The sequence below is a fragment of the Bos indicus x Bos taurus genome, chromosome 19 (assembly GCF_003369695.1).
Source record: "Bos indicus x Bos taurus breed Angus x Brahman F1 hybrid chromosome 19, Bos_hybrid_MaternalHap_v2.0, whole genome shotgun sequence".
Lineage (NCBI taxonomy): Eukaryota > Metazoa > Chordata > Mammalia > Artiodactyla > Bovidae > Bos > Bos indicus x Bos taurus.
This window is the reverse complement of record NC_040094.1, coordinates 42502483-42516119: the sequence shown is the minus strand read 5'-3', so window position 1 is coordinate 42516119 and position 13637 is coordinate 42502483. Positions and strand designations below refer to the sequence as shown.

Below are 13637 nucleotides of genomic sequence, written 5' to 3'. Positions count from 1 at the left end.
AATAGTGGTACAAGATTTATTTAGAAATCCAGGTAAAATTCCCTGCATCTAGAGAGACAACTCAAAGTGATTATGAAAAGAAGAAAGTAAGATACAAAAATAATCAGTATATTGAAAAGACACATGATTATGAAGACTTTTATGAAAATAAGTATTAGAAACTAAAGAAAAAGTCATGAGGATTTTTTCCCTAAAATACATGTAGAGAGAAGGTGAAGATCTAGATTTCAAAGTCAAAGCCAAGATGCTCCATTATAATGATGCAGGAAGCTGGCACATGACCTACACAGATAGGAAGGGGAGAATCAGGGTGAAGTCCTCTACCTTCCATCAAGCTGATTCATAAGCTTTTATATAGGCAGATGAATAACAAAAAAAATTGGTAATAGACTGCTGGCTTTCAGCATCATTTGGAAGTGAATTTGTCCTAGGAACAGCAAGGTTGATTTGTGAGATGGTGGTTCTTTGGTGAGATTTTCAGCAGCAGGAAGGCTGGCAGCAGGTGGACACACAGCTGGGGTGGCAGCAGGTGGTCCTACAGTAGACGGGGCAGCAGCAAGGCTGGCAGCAGCTGGATCTGCTGCAGGTTTGTCCACAACTGATGGACCCACAGCACGTAGGCTGGCAGCAGGTGGTCACACAAGTAGGTTTGCAGCAGGTGGTCCTACAGCAGGTGGTCTGACAGCAGACAGGGCGGCTGCAAGGCTGGCAGCAGCTGGATCCACAGCTCTGGTCTTGGCACCCAGGCAGGCAGAGGCACGTGGGGTGGTAGCAGGTCCTATGGCAGTACACGGGTGCACAGGAGGCTGGCTGGCAGCAAGGCTGACAGCAGTTAGAACCACCGCAGGTTTGTCCAGCGCTGATGGACCCACAGCAGGAGGGCTGACAGCAGCTGGTCACACAGGTAGGCTTGCAGCAGGTGGTTTCAGTGATTTGACAGCAAGTTTGGGGGCAGGAGGGCTGACAGCAGCTGGACTCACAGCAGGTGGGCTGGCAGCAGGTGGTCACACAAATAGGCTTGAGGCAGGTGGTCCTGCAGCAGGTGGTCTGACAGCGGATAGGGAGGCAGCAAGGCTGGCAGCAGCTGGACCCACCACAGTTGGGCTGACAGCAGGTGGTCACACAGGTAGGTTTGCGGCAGGAGGTCCTACAGCAGGTGTTTTCACTAGTCTGATAGCAAGTTGGGGGGCAGCAGGGCCGACAGCAGCTGGACTCACAGCAGGTGGGCTGGCAGCAGGTGGTCACACAAGTAGGTTTGCAGCAGGTGGTCCTGCAGCAGGTAGGTTGACAGCAAGGGGAGCAGCAGGAATGGCTCATGGTGTCAGGTGTGGAGGGGTGGCTTCTGAGCAGAGATGAATTTCTCAGAATCTGAATACCTCTTCTCTACCAGACCTTTTATACTCTGGTTCCCAAATTTAGGACCAATGAATAGAAATTTCCTTGTTATTATTTATAACTTTTTTCATGATCCATGGAAAATTGCTTAAGGAGGAAGTGTTCCCTAACTATTATGAATATTCTGAAAATAGGATTATTCTCCTAGTTAATATTAAACCATAGGGACTTATTTCCAGAAACGGGAGAAACCATCAACATCCATACCCTTATTTAAGTATGAATCATCATTTCTCAAGACAGACTTCATCCTTTTGTGACCCGTCAGTTAGGATAATTTGTAGAAGATTTCAGAGCCATTGTCCCCACCTACATTTTCCTCTTGGAGCTACTTATATTGGGATTCACCCCTCAAGACAGGTGAAACAAAAGTGATGAATTCAACTCATATTTTAACACATTCTGAATTAAAGTTACATTTTAACAAGCCTTTCATCTATGCCACACAAAATTCAATGATAGATAAATCTGTGAGTAGGAAGCTTTTCCACTTGGTATCTCATTTCCTAAAAACGAGGGACTGAGCACAGAAGAGTTGATGCTTTTGAACTGTGGTGTTGGAGAAGACTCTTGAGAGTCCCTTGAACTGCAAGGAGATCCAACTAGTCCATCCTAAAGGAGATCAGTCCTGGGTGTTCATTGGAAGGACTGATATTGAAGCTGAAACTCCAATACTTTGGCCACCTGATGCAAAGAGCTGACTCACTTGAAAAGACCCTGATGCTGGGAAAGATCGAGGGCAGAAGGAGAAGGGGACTACTGAGGATGAGATAGTTGGATGGCATCACCGACTCAGTGGACATGAGTTTGGGTAAATTCTAGGAGTTGGTGATGGACAGGGAAGCCTGGCGTGCTGTGGTTCATGGGGTGTCAGAGTCGGACACGACTGAGCAACTTACCCTGGGGACGCTATCTTTATTAATACATTTAACGGCAAAGGGAAAAGTTTCAAAGCTGCTAATTTGACAACTGAAATAGTTTTCTTTGAATTGCAGTTTCAAAGAAAGGCTATGGAGGATGTCAAAGTGGGTAAAGATGGGCAAATGTATGGTGAAGGAAACCATACCTTTGATAATGATCATTTGGTAGTGTATACAGAAATCTAAATATAATATGTTACAAGCAAAACTCAATGTTATAAGCCAATAAAAATATACAAATGTCAATAAATTATAAACATGCAGGAACAAAAGGGACAACAATGACTCAGTGGAGCAAAGCATAATATTTTGGATACTTAGCTATTACCATATTTGTAACCTTTTGAAAGAAAGAGCATATTTATTTCACTGATTAACACTGGCTCCTGATATTTCATTTGCTCTGACTTAACTGCAGTTATGGATTTCTGATGCCTCTGCTGCTGGGCATCCTGGTCTTGGTGGCAAAGATCTATAAACCCCCTGTTAGTAGATCCAGTGTATGGGTAAGAGCATTACCAGTTCATCCAGTCAAATAATCAGCTGCTGTTCATTGAGTCAGAGTGGAATCATAGCAGAAGTGGGATGGATTGAATATCATCTTTCCCTTCTGTGCCTCTGTCCTGAGAATGGCTCTTAAAGGGTGGGAATCAACATGGACTCACTTGAATAAAGGAGAACTCCAAGTTTACTAGCTTGGAACTTGACCTAGCAGTAATTTGTAATAGGGCTGAGTAATGGGGATGTTGGGATGTTGGTTTGAAACAGTGATCACTTCTATTTTGAACAATCTGAAGCCATGTGCCTTAAATCCAGTTATATTCCTTAGCTTCTTCATAAGTTACTAGTGTGTTATATGCTGATTTTGCCACCAGCCACTTTGCTATAGTGTATTGAGGTCTGAATTTTGGTGCATTAGCTTATCCATGTTTGGATCTAAGTATTGTCCGAATAGCAAGAATTGTGATTGTGTGTCTGTTTTGGGTACAAGAAGTTAAATGTCATTAAGGCTAAAGAATGATAATGTTCAGAGTATCAAATAACACATTTTGGAAAGTATAAGAGGGAGCAGATGGGATGAAGATAAAATAAGAAAAGAAAGGCAAATGCTCCTTTTCAGGCATAAATGATTAAATAAAGATAAGTAAGCATACTCTTTAAATACCAAAGCTAACCAGATGCCGCGTCAAAATGTCTGATAATTTCCCTTTAAACGTGATAAACAGCAGCTAGAAAATAATCTTGGACATGATGATGACATCTCCTCATCAAGGTATACAACAGGACTTGGGAGAAGACTTCCATTTGAGAACCTCACTCTCCTGGAAACCCAGAACCCACACCCTCTGACATCATGGTCAGCTCCTGTTGTGGCTCCATCTGTTCTGACCAGGGCTGTGGCCAACGTGTCTGCCAGGAGACTGCTGCCAGACCACTTGCTGTCACTGCAGCTGCCGTGCATCCAGCTGCTGCGTCTCCAGTTGTTGCTACTCCCTGTTGCTACAGTTCCAGTTGCTGTGTCCCCAGCTGTGGAGTGTCCAGCTGCTGCTGCCCAGTCTGCTGCCAGACTGCCTGGTGTCTCCCAACATTACGGATTTTCTTGTTGTTGAACTTCATTTCTCACCCCAGCCCTGAGTCAACCACCAGTATTCCTGTGTATTCTTTTTTTTTTTTTCATTTCTTTTGTCCACAGCATCTGGACTGGCTCTGATCTGTCATTGTGTTTGTCCATCCCATCGATCGTGCCACCAAGAAGCTGTTCTAAAAGAAGCAGTTTAAACTGAGTACCACAGAGACTCTCCAGATTCTGTGCCTGTTACCTTGACATTCCGGCAGATGATCAAATGTCTACTCTAGTTCGTGGGGACAGGCTCCTAATCCTGTGACTGCTGTGCATGACCTGGCCTTTGCAGTGAGTTCTGTGTGATGGAACAATTACGTGTCCATAAACACTTGGTATCAGAAACATTTTGGCCCTTTATTTTTTTAGTGTTGATTATGAACTGGAGATAAATTTGTATTTCTGTCATGTGAACAAATAAAACTGATTTTACATATCAATCAAATCCTGTATCAGAGAAAATGCTAAATAATGACTTTACCCCCCAAAAGTAGATTCCCCTCCTTGCCTGCAAGTTTATTTTATTTTTTAATATAAATTTATGTATTTTAATTGGGTGCTAATTACTTTACAATATTGTATTGGTTTTGCAAGTTTATTGAGAGAAAACAAGAGCTTCCTTTTTACTACAGTTGAATTATGGACCACCCTGCAAGGTCCTTTTGGGAAGCATTAAGTCAAATGTGACCCAATTCCCATCACAATGTAACTCACAATGAAATCTTGGATTCAACAGGAAGACACGTGTCAGGCAGAGTGTATTGGTGATATTGATGAGAAAGAGAAACCATTCTGTTGAAGACAGGTAATGTATAGAGATTGATTCTTAGAAGTAAAACGTGTCATGTATGAAAATTCAAGGGATAGTGTACAGTTTACAACTACATAAGACAAAGTGAAGGAATGAATCAGAAGGAAGTAGAGTGTGTATATTCTTCTAATGTAATTATGATTTTAAAACTACTCCCTCAAAACACATTATAATCATTCTAAGGAGGAGGGATATTTCCTAGCTGTCTTCCTGCCTTCAGGCAGAGCACCAACCATCTCCAAACAAATAAATGGCTGTAGAACTGTGGCCCAATTAGATCAAAATCTCTAACACCTGTTCTTGTTTTCACTTTGTGACTTCTCACTGATATATGAATTTATGTCTATATAAATTGTAACTTTCTTTTTATCATAAATGCTTTTGAGCTATATTGAAACTAAGTGCAAAAACCCTATTATACATAGTTAAAATTTATAAAACCACAATTATAGCAGAGACTTTAACACCCTATTTTAGAATGGTCATTTGAAGGAGAAAAATAAACAAGGAAATAGAGAATGTGAGTAGAACCATTATCAGCTTAGATGTAATTGACATTTATATGCACTCTCAGCTGACTCAGTGGTAAAGAATCTGCCTGACAATACAGGAGCCACAGGTTCAATCCCTGGGTCCAAAAGATCCCCTGGAGAAGGAAATGGCAACCCACTGCAGTATTCTTGCCTGGGAAATCATGAGGACAGAGGAGCCTTCCAGGCTATAGTCCATGGAATCAAAAGAGTTAGACATGACTGAGCAGGCATGCCTGACAAACTTTTCATAATTTTCATATATATCTATATATCTCAAGGATGTTCACAAACATATAGACTACAAAGAAAACTCTTAAAGCAGAATAATATAAACTTCTCTCTCTTACCCAAATGCAATGAAATTAGACTTAAATAACTGAAAAACAGCACAACCAAGCATGTTCCTATAGCTTGGCTTTCTTTTTTACCTTCTTCCCTCCTTGCTGAAATTTTGTCTAAGAAACAAGGTGTGTCTATATGGAATAGGGATGGTCTGTTTTGCCATAGAAGTGTACTTATTTTCCTTACGATACTGGATGCTTGGGGCTAGAGCACTGGGACGACCCAGAGGGATGGTATGGGGAGGGAGGAGGGAGGAGGGTTCAGGATGGGGAACATATGTATACCTGTGGCAGATTCATTTTGATATTTGGCAAAACTAATACAATTATGTAAAGTTTAAAAATAAAAATTAAAAAAAAATAATAAAAAATAAAATCCAAAAATAAATAAATAAATAAAATAATTTAAAAATTATGGAAAAGTTGCAAGAATAGTTCAAGAAGTGTTCTTCATGACAAAATGATGCTCTGTAATATAGGCCTTGGTGTGTATTTTCTACATCAGAGACATTCTCCTCCATAGTCACAATACAGTTCAATTTCAGACTTTTGTTCTTACCAACAATGCTACAAAGAATATTTTGAGTTTATATCCTGGAGCTCCTGCTTATGTGTATCTGTTGAATATTTTTCTAGAAGTGATATTGCTCAATCAAATCTTATAGTTACTGCTGAATTACTTTATAAAGAATTTACTCCAGCTTAGACACCTACCATTCTGTGTATGAAAACATCTGTTTCCTTTCAAGCTCTCCATCTTATTAGAGTTTAAAAAAATTAGATATTTTGTATTTGTCATTTCAAACTATTCACTGTTGTTATCCCCAGAGCCTAGGGCAAGACCTGGGACATAGTAAGTGTTCAATATTTGGTTTGCAAATGGATAAATTGTTCAATTAAAATTTTCAAAATTATAAATGAGACTGAACATCTTTTAAAACCTTAAAAGGCATTAATATTTCTTTTTCAGTGAAATGACTGTTAATATCCTTCCCTCAATTTTCTATTTGGTTGTTGACGTTTTTTTTCTTACTATGCATGCATTAAGAAAATTAGGTCTTTCCCATAGCAGATTCATGTCAATATATGGCAAAACCAATACAATATTGTAAAGTAAAATAAATAAATAAACTTTGGGTAAAACAGGAAAAAAAATAAAATTAGGTCTTTTTGGTTATATTGGTTAACCCATTTGTTATTTACTTCAGTTTGCTCTTTTTTTTAAATTTAAATTTATTTATTTTAATTGGAGGCTAATTACTTTACAATATTGTACAGTTTGCTCTTTTGTAGTCTTTTGGTTTTGTTTAAAGCTTTACAAAGACTAATTAGACATTAAAATTTTTTAATCTTTTCCTTTATTGTTAGTAAGTTTTCTGTCTTAGAATAGCCTCTCCACTTTTTTAAGAAAAATTCCTCCAAGTACTCCAGTATGGTCACAGTTTATTTTTCTCAAACTGTCTTTAGGGAACAAGATCTATTATCCCACTTGAGGGCTGATATGAGACACAGCTTTAAGGATGACGCAGAGTGTTGACATTTAAATGATGTTTATATGACAACCAATTAGATGAAGAAGCTGAAGAGTCTTTGAAATCAGATGATGCACATAAGAAAGAAGATGAAATGTGAGTCAAGAGGAAAGACTAGATTGGCTGAACCACAACACAGAGAAAGGAAAAATGCATTCTATTCACCAAATAACTAATTTGATAATTGCCTATCTATTAAGGCAAACAATAACAAGGAAATAGCCCTTAACATAGTGACAGCAGTCCCTCAGATGGGTATAAAAGGGGACATGTTGCAATGAGACTTCCAAACTCAAGAATCTCACTCTCTAACTCACCTAGAATCTCCATCCTCTGACACCATGGTCAGCTCCTGTTGTGGCTCCATCTGCTCTAACCAGACCTGTGGCCAAAATCTCTGCCAAGAGACCTGCTGCTCCCCCAGCTGCTGCCAGACCACCTGCTGCAGGACCACCTGCTGCCGCCCCAGCTGCGGTGTGTCCAGCTGCCGCCGCCACATCTGCTGCCAGACCACCTGCCGCCCCAGCTGCGCCGTGTCCAGCTGCTGCCGCCCCATCTGCTGCCAGACCACCTGCCGCCCCAGCTGCGCCGTGTCCAGCTGCCGCCGCCCCGTCTGCTGCCAGACCACCTGCTGCCGTACAACTTGCTGTCGCCCCAGCTGTGGTGGATCCTTTTGCTGAAATCAACCATGAACCAGTCACTATCACATCAATGTGGGCATATCATTCATTTAAAACTTTCCTTGTTTTAAATGACCACCAGCTTTAGGACCCTGTGGTACCACTAAGCCACAAGCAAAAGGGCTCCCATTCTGCATTCAAGACCATTCTTGTTCCCCACAGACCTCTTCCCTGCATCTAACCTCATGTGCATGATGTACTTGAACTAAACCCCCAGATATCTGACTATTATACTTGCCTTGACCTTCACAATTACGTTAACTATTTCTAAATAACAGTATCTTGATATAATAAATCCGTGTATTCTTCTTTAGTTATTTTTGAGAGTTGATTTTCAGTTTATTTTCCAGCATTCTTTTTCTCAAGATGAAGAAAAGTGTGGGTTTCTATGGCCAGGAAAGAAAACTTGTTTTTCAAATATCACCTAATGCCTGTATTACATAATAGAAAGGACTTCATGTATTTTCCAAAATAAGATAAGCCATCCTACCTAACAAACAATAATATTCTTACCCAGTCAGTAAAATGATCCATCCCTGGGCATGTTCTTGCACTGCTGGGCTCTGGAGATCATTCCAACATGTGTGAGGCATGGTTCCTTCCTATCAGGAGCTCACAATCCAACACTGGAGTTAAGAGGACCCTCCCAGGTAGGGAGAATATGTTGGGTAATATTCATGAGAAAGGTGAATTTCTGTCTGCATGTGTACATGCTATGTTGCTTCAGTTGTGTCTGACTCTGTGAGACCCCATGGGTTGCAGCCTACCAAGCTCCTCTGTCCATGGGATTCTCTAGGCAAAAACAAACAAACAAACAAACAAAAACTCTGGAGTGAGTTGCCATTTCCTACTCCAGAGGATCTTCTCAATCCCTCAGCATTATTATCAAGTTTCTAAGGTAATTCTTAAGTACACCAATGTTAGAGAATCTCTGTTAAAACTCTAGCTCTCCAAAATCACTTACGGTGAAGATCACTCAGTCGTGTCCAACTCTTTGCTACCCCATAGACTGTAGCCTACCAGGCTTCTCTGTCCATGGGATTTTCCAGACAATAGTACTAGAGTGGACTGCCATTTCCTTCTCCAGGGAACTTCCCGACAGAGGGATCAAACCCGGGTCTCCCACATTGTAGACAGACGCTTAACCGTCGGAGCCACCACTCCTTAAACCTGTCTCTGCCTTTATACATGTCAGCATTTCTGGCTCGAGTTCACTCTCAAACTGTCTCCTTCTTATTATTCAAGGTCCATGTTCTAACATCACTTTTGTGCATCAGTTTTAGACAGTTACTTCTCCTACCATATGGAAGTTTATAACACTTGATTCTCTATATAGAATTATTCTTTATACTGTAACTATTTATCTCTTTCCCTATATACACTGTGTTTCTCAAAGGCAAGGATTCTATGATTTATTCAACAGACATGTATATAGAGCCAGCTCTTGGCCATGCTGTGAACAAAGCATAGGGATTATAATAAAGACCTATTAGTATCTTCATAGGAAGCTCTGGAAAAGTGATAATAAAACAATGTGAAACACATGAGGAGCATGCTCCTTGAATATTAGAAGAGGACTAGGGAACGGTGATGTGGGTGGAAAGTATCTGAAAGGGTTTATTGGAGGAGATAATGACAACTAAGTCTTAAGGAAGAAATAGGATGTTTCAATGCCATTCTCCCAAATCATCCCACCCTCACCCTCTCCCACAGAGTCCAAAAGACTGTTCTAGACATCTGTGTCTCTTTTGCTGTCTCGCATACAGGGTTATCGTTACTATCTTTCTAAATTCCATATATATGCATTAGTATACTGTATTGGTGTTTTTCTTTCTGGCTTACTTCACTCTGTATAATAGGAAACGAATCGCCAGTCCAGGTTCAATGCATGATACAGGATGCTCGGGGCTGGTGCACTGGGATGACCCAGAGGGATGGTATGGGGAGGGAGGTGGGAGAGGGGTTCATGATGGGGAACACATGTGCATCCGTGGCGGATTCATGTTGATATATGGCAAAACCAATACAATATTGTAAAGTAAAAAAAAAAAAGAAGAAGAAATAGGATGGTGGTTCATGCATAATGCCTAGAACAGAATAGGAGGCTCTCAACCACTGTTTGCTGAGTAGATGAGTGGCAATCTATAGCAATATGGGACTTCAGGCTTATAATTCTGTCAAATCCAATAGAGACATTTCAAGGAGTACATTTATAACCAAGATCTTGCAAACATGGGCCTGATGTTGTAATTCCAACTGTGAGTCACTTGGGGCTTTTTTAGGCCTCAACCTAATCCTTACATGACCGTGTGTACATTCTGAACACTGAAAACTGGGGTCAGTGACTCACTTTCACTCTCAGGAAAGTAATTCCTTACTAAGGGCTTTATACATTCCTGGGAATGTTATATGTCAGTGCAATAATCCATCACTTGACTGACATAGTACCTGAATCATTAAGAAAGGATTAAGACAATGTCCGGAATGTCTCCAACATTCTTTAAGTCTCTTCCTTTGACATTCACACAATAAAATCTAGTTAATTTGGACACATCCCACTTTGGACATGTGTAGCTTATTTTTCCTGACCTGTGTTTCTATAAAATTTGGCTTCTTCCATAAAATGATTGTGTGTAAGGCAAATTAAAGTAAATATAATCACAAAAGATATATTTAACTCAATGTGGACCTACTTAGCACTAATTATAAATGAATCATATCATTCTCTACCCAAGCCTTGACTTATGACTTAGAAGCCTTCTTTAGCTATGAATCTCAATTATGCTTCAAATGTACTACAAAGAAGGTAAAAGGTATTATTTTTTTAAGTTCTAGCTAATCAAATTAGACAAGTTTGCCTTTTTTAATATAAATTTATTTCTTTTAATTGGAGGCTAATTACTTTACAATATTGTATTGGTTTTGCCATACATCAACATGAATCCACCATGGGTGTACACATGTTCCCCATCCTGAACCCCCCTCTCACCTCCCTCCCCATACCATCCCTCTGGGTCATCCCAGTGCACCAGCCCCAAGCATCCTGTATCATGCATTGAACCTGGACTGGCGATTCGTTTGCCTTTTTGAAAAATTGAAGCATAGTTGACTCACAACATTATATTAGTTTCAATGTACAACATAGTAATTTGATATTTCTGTAACTATACAATATACAAAGTTATAACATTATTGACTATATTCTCAATGCAATGCATTGCATCTCAGTGACATTTATTTTATAACTGACAGTTTGTACCTCTTAATTTTCTTCACCTATTTTGCTCTCCCCAAACCTCCTTTCTTTCTGGCAACCACTGGTTTGTTTTCTGTATCTATGAGTCTGTTTCTATTTTGTTACATTTGTTTGTTTTGTTTTTTAGATTCCACATATATGTGAAAACATACAGTATTTGTCTTTCTCTGTCTGGCTTATTTCACTTAGATAATACTCTTCTGTGTCCATTCACGCTATTGCACGTGTAAGATTTCCTCATTTTGTTATAATTGAGTAATATTCCACTTATACATTCTTTATCCATTTACATATCAATGGACACATAAATTATTTCCCATGTTATGACTACTGGAAATAATGCTGCAATGAACACTGACGTGTATATATCTCTTCGAGTTAGTGTTTTCCTTTTCTTGGGGGCAAATACCAGGAGTGGGATTCCTAAATTGCATGGTAGTCCTATTTTTAATTTTTTGAGGAAACTCCATACTGTTTTCCTTAATGTAAATGTTACCAATTTTCAATGTACCAACAGTGCACAACAGTTACCTTTTTTGTATATCTTTGCCAAGAATTATTATTTTGTGTCTTTTTAATGATAGCCATTCTGACAGGTATCAGGTGATATCTCAATGTGGTTTTGATTGCATTAGTGATATTGAACATCTTTTCATGTGCCCACAGACCATATATATATATTATGTGGAAAAATGTATATCTAGGACCTTTGCCTATTCTAAAATTATATTTTCTTGTTCTATTGATATTGAGCTGTATGAGTTCTTTGGCTTCCCTGGTGGTTCAGACAGTAAAGAATCTGTCTGCAATGTGGGAGACCCGGATTTGATCCCTGGGTCAGAAAGATCCCTGGAAAATGGAATGACGACCACTCCAGCCTGGGAAAAACCATGGACAGAGGAGCCTGGTGGGCTACAATCCGTGGGGTTGCAAAGAGTCGAACACAACTGAGCGACTAACACTTTGACTTTCATTTGTATGAGTTCTTTACATAGTTTGGATATTAATCCTTTATTGGCCATATCATTTGCAAATATTTTCTTTCATTCACTAGGTAACCTTCTCATTTTGTTAAGGTTTCCTTCACTATACAAAGACTTTTTAATTTTCTTTGCTTTTGTTTCCCTTGCTTAAAAAGAAAGATCAAAAAAAAATTGCTAAGACCAAAGTCAAGGAGAATACTGTCTATATTTCTTCTAGGAGTTTTATACTTTCTGGTCTGAAGTTTAAGTCTTTAATCTATTTTGAGTCTATTTTTGTATATGCTGTGAAAAAAAAATCTAGTTTTAGGTTTTATGTTCTTCCATGTAGCTGTCCAGTTTTCTCATCACCAATTATTTGAGAGACTGTCTCTCCCCACTTTTCCTCACTGTAAATTTTTGCCCCCTTTGTCATAGTTTAATTGACCATATCAGTTCAGTTCAGTTCAGTCTCTCAGTCCTGTCTGACTCTTTGCGACCCCTTGAATTGCAACACACGAGGCCTCCCTGTCCATCACTAACTCCCGGAGTTCACTCAGACTCATGTTCATCGAGTCGGTGATGCCATCCAGCCATCTCATCCTCTGTTGTCCCCTTCTCCTCCTGCCCCCAATCCCTCCCAGCATCAGAGTCTTTTCCAATGTGTCAATTCTTCGCATGAGGTGGCCAAAGTACTGGAGTTTCAGCTTTAGCATCATTCCTTCCAAAGAACACCCAGGACTTATCTCCTTTAGAATGGACTGGTTGGATCTCCTTGCAGTCCAAGGGACTCTCAAAAGTCTTCTCCAACACCACAGTTCAAAGCATCAATTCTTCAGTGCTCAGCTTTCTTCATAGTCCAACTCTCATATCCATACATGACCACTGGGAAAACCATAGCCTTGACTAGACAGACCTTTGTTGGCAAAGTAATATCTCTGCTTTTCAATATGCTATCTAGGTTGGCCATAACTTTCCTTCCAAGGAGTAAGCGTCTTTTAATTTCATGACTGCAATCACCATCTGCAGTGATTTTGGAGCCCAAAAAATAAAGTCTGACACTGTTTCCACTGTTTCCCCATCTATTTCCCATGAAGTGATGGGACTGGATGCCATGATCTTCATTTTCTGAATGTTGAGCTTTAAGCGAAATTTTTCACTCTCCTCTTTCACTTTCATCAAGAGGCTTTTTAGTTCCTCTTCGCTTTCTGCCATAAGGGTGGTGTCATCTGCATATCTGAGGTTATTGATATTTCTCCCGGCAATCTTGATTCCAGCTTGTGCTTCTTCCAGCCCAGCATTTCTCATGATGTACTCTGCATATATGTTAAATAAGCAGGATGACAATATACAGCCTTGAAGTACTTTTTCCCATTTGGAACCAGTCTGTTGTTCCATATTCAGTTCTAACTGTTGCTTCCTGACCTGCATATAGGTTTCTCATGTGTATGGATTTATATGGGGTCTCTCTATTCTGTTCCATTTATTTATGTATCTGTTTTTCTACCAGTATCATACTGATTTGATTACTATAGCTTTGTAGAATAGTTCAAAGTCATGGAGAGTGATAACTCCAACTTTGTTCTTCT

General features: G+C 39.7%; 2 protein-coding genes across 2 annotated transcripts; one reads left to right on the top strand and one right to left on the bottom strand.

The window, feature by feature from the left end:
- Window positions 1–220: 220 nt before the first annotated feature.
- On the bottom strand, window positions 221–1317 carry LOC113878330 (keratin-associated protein 9-2-like). The gene is made up of 3 exons (XM_027519345.1): window positions 1097–1317; window positions 612–904; window positions 221–282 (listed from the first exon to the last, which is right to left on the bottom strand). The coding sequence occupies exons 1-3, from the start codon at window positions 1315–1317 to the stop codon at window positions 221–223; spliced, it is 576 nt and encodes a 191-aa protein (XP_027375146.1).
- Window positions 1318–7494: 6177 nt separating this feature from the next.
- Window positions 7495–8039, top strand: LOC113878137 (keratin-associated protein 4-1). The gene has a single exon (XM_027519019.1). The coding sequence runs from the start codon at window positions 7495–7497 to the stop codon at window positions 7831–7833; it is 339 nt and encodes a 112-aa protein (XP_027374820.1). The 3' UTR covers window positions 7834–8039.
- The last annotated feature ends 5598 nt before the right edge of the window (window positions 8040–13637 follow it).

Bases quoted from the DNA above. Each gene is read 5' to 3' on its own strand.
- LOC113878330 (XM_027519345.1), bottom strand. From the start codon at position 1,317: ATGAGCCATTCCTGCTGCTCCCCTTGCTGTCAACCTACCTGCTGCAGG. The intron at 905-1,096 runs TGGTGGGTCCAG...CTGCAAGCCTAC, and splicing joins ACCTGCTGTCAGCCCAACTG to CTGTGTGACCAGCTGCTGTC. The intron at 283-611 runs GTGGGTCCATCA...CTATCTGTGTAG, and splicing joins CTGCTGCCAGCCTACGTGCT to GTCATGTGCCAGCTTCCTGC.
- LOC113878137 (XM_027519019.1), top strand. From the start codon at position 7,495: ATGGTCAGCTCCTGTTGTGGCTCCATCTGCTCTAACCAGACCTGTGGC.